At 62.8% G+C, this 2,785-nt stretch overlaps 1 protein-coding gene across 1 annotated transcript in view; it reads left to right on the top strand.

The window, feature by feature from the left end:
• The window catches only part of TACC1 (transforming, acidic coiled-coil containing protein 1), a gene marked incomplete at its 5' end in the record, with an annotated part of 22,176 nt that overhangs the window by 15,745 nt on the left and 3,646 nt on the right, over nucleotides 1-2,785 (top strand). The window contains one exon of the mRNA XM_009895418.1: nucleotides 1,316-1,371. Within this exon, the coding sequence (XP_009893720.1) occupies nucleotides 1,316-1,371 (56 nt within the window). The remainder of the gene's footprint in view (nucleotides 1-1,315; nucleotides 1,372-2,785) is intronic.

Below are 2,785 nucleotides of genomic sequence, written 5' to 3'. Positions count from 1 at the left end.
GTCGCCCCCCGAACACCGGTGGCCCCAGGGCAGCGGAGCCGAGGGCTGAGCCGAGCGGTCGCCCTCCCTGCAGCCGGGACGGTGCCGGTGCATGCCCTGCCTGCCGGGCCGCAGGGAGCCCGGCACAAAGCCTGTGCCGCAGAGCTGCCGGGGCGCCGTGTCCCCGCACAAGGGCTGTGGTGGATGGAGATGTCCATGTCGCTACAGAAGACCTCCTGGTGGCATTCTGCTGTCAGTCTCCTATGTAATTAGCCTCTCTGACCAATCCATTAAAGAATAATTAAAAGCCAGGCAACGTGACATTTAATCAATAGGAAAGTTATAGGTGCAAGCAGGAGAGAGTACCGCACGGGAGGTTCGCAGCTCTCCCCCGTGTGGGTGCCCATTAATCATTTCTCCTGAAAGCCGTGCAGAGCCGCAGGCTCTGGGGAGAGGAAAACAGTCCTTTGTCTCTCGAGGGAGGAAAAATCTGATAGTCGGCGGAGAGGCTGGGAGGTTTTATTTATCGGAGGGCCAGGCAGGGCGCGCGGCTCGGTGCCGGCTGCGGGGACGGGGCTGGGGGCTGTGGCAAGCAGCCACTGACCAGGGCACGGGGGTAAATGGGGGAAACAGGAGGAAATCTGCACTCAGAAGCATTACGTTGCCGCCTTCCTTTCCTAGCTGGGCTCTAGCAGTACTTTTTCTCTTTGCCCAGTAAACACACGAACGTTGCAGTCCTGTCCGCGGTTTGAGGGAGGTTCATCAATTACCGCCCCGGCGATGGGAGGTGGCGGGGTGTCCCGTGCGCTGCAGGCGGGAGCAGACGGCTTTTCTCTTCTCTCCGCTGCCATTAAGAATAGCAGTGGCCGTGTGGCGGCTCCTGTGGAGGGCACTGGCGTGGGCTGAGGCTCCCGCTATTGCGAGGGGCCCGAGCAGCCGGGCTTCCCCCCGGCGCCAGCAAAGAGCAAAATGTCCCGCGCATCGTCCTTCCTCCTCCTCGGCCCCCCGCGGTCCCCGGCAGCGGTTGGTGGGGGCAGCAGCTGTGGGGACACGGGCACGGGGCCGAACTGCCACCAGAGGGGAGTGTTGGTTTCCACTCAGGGAGTGCGGGAGGGGCGGCTGGCAGGGATGCAGGATGCGTCCTCCCCGTAAGGGCGGAAGCCAGGGGACAGGGATGCGGGATGCATCCTCCCCACAAGGGCAGGAGCTGGGGGCAAAGAGGCATTTCAGGAGGGATGCAGAGACTCAGGGGTACCCCTCTGCATCCCAGCAAATCTGCATGTGCCTCCAGGGTCTTGTTTCCCATAGGTAAGAGGTTGTATTTCCTTCTCTTTAGGCTTTGAAAAGGAGATGTCCAAGCAGATGGAAAAGGATGGGCCGGGCATCTTCCCTGTGAGTGCCTCTTGCTTCCTCCTCCCTCGCCCGCCGGGATGCTCAGGGCGGCGGTGCGGTGCGGTGCTGAGAGGCGGTGCGGTGCCGAGCGGTGGTGCCGGCGCGGCGTGGGGCTGTGGGAGGCTGATCCTCCCACCGCGCCGTGCAGAGGGCTGGGGGGACGCTGCAGCCATCCTTGCTGCTAATCCCAGAAGTGCTGCCAAAACCTCTCTGAAACGGGTTTCCTTGGGAGGTAAAGTTCTTGAAAAGCCCACGCAGGGACTTGATAAAAATTGCAGCGATTTCCCAGCAGAGGAATGACTCTCCCCGGGTGGGCACTGCCGCTCGCGGGTGGGAGGGAGAGGTGCTGGGGATGGAGCAGGGCCGGTGAGGAGCCCGAGCTGCGGCCGTGGGAGGGCAACGGGGGCAAACGCTGTGTTTGGAAGTGGCTGAATGACAGTGAAAGGGCAGAGGAGCTCCCGGGGAAGGGCCGAGCCGCAGGACGGGGGCTGTGTCTCACGTGGAGGAGTCCAGGGCTGGCTCTGACCGCCGGTTGGTGCCTGTGCCTTCTGCGAGGGATGCTCAAACCCTCCTCCAGGAGGGCGGCTGACAGCAGGGACGGGGGATTGATGAAAACAGCTCTGCAGCCACCAGTGTCCCTGGCACCCCCGCAGTGGCACACTTGGATGGGGACACCCCCGGTGTGCCCCGAGGAGCCATCGGAGCGGCCCCGAGACCCCTCCGCTGCAGGGGGGACCCCGTGCCAGCTTAGCCGCCCCTGACCAAAGCTGCTCGAGGTGGCAAGCAGATGACAATGAGATTAGCAACATCAGCAAAATTAGCTTCTCGGAGACAGATTTAACTGTGCTAAGCCCCACAAGGACATTAGGCAAAGTGAACCTTTTGTTTGGTGCTGGGGCGAGCGTGGGCAGACCCTGCGCCTGCGGACGAGCCGGGGTCATCCCCAAACCGCAGCGTGGGGGGTTTGCCGTGGGGCAGGCAGTGGGCAGAGGTACTTGCAGGTGATCAGGCACATGTCTGCTTTGGGGAGATGCTGTGGGGCGCTGCTGCCAAAACCACAGGGCCGACCCCCCCCAGTGTTAGGCTGCCCGGACCCAAACCTGCACCCGGGGGTGGCTCCTGCACGGGCCACCGCTTGCCCGTGGCTACGGGCAGCAGAGCTGTGAGAGCCCATGCAGGGCTCGGTTGTGCTTGAACCTGGGCAGCAGTCAAAGTGCAGGGGAGGAGGAGGAGGGGGAGAGAAGTGCTTTAGTGCTCTGGTTTCCAAAACACAGCAAAAGCGGGCGGCCTCCTCCGAAGCACTTCTCTATTTATGGCCTGGCAGCCGGTTCCCAAGGAGATGGCTGCTCGGGGCTGTCGCTTCGGCTGGGATGATAAAAGGAGGAACAGGCGGCGGCGCAAGTTTGCAGGAATG

This window comes from Charadrius vociferus, unplaced genomic scaffold, assembly GCF_000708025.1.
Source record: "Charadrius vociferus isolate BGI_N301 unplaced genomic scaffold, ASM70802v2 scaffold661, whole genome shotgun sequence".
Classification (NCBI taxonomy): Eukaryota; Metazoa; Chordata; class Aves; order Charadriiformes; family Charadriidae; genus Charadrius; species Charadrius vociferus.
This window is presented reverse-complemented; position numbering and strand designations above follow the sequence as displayed.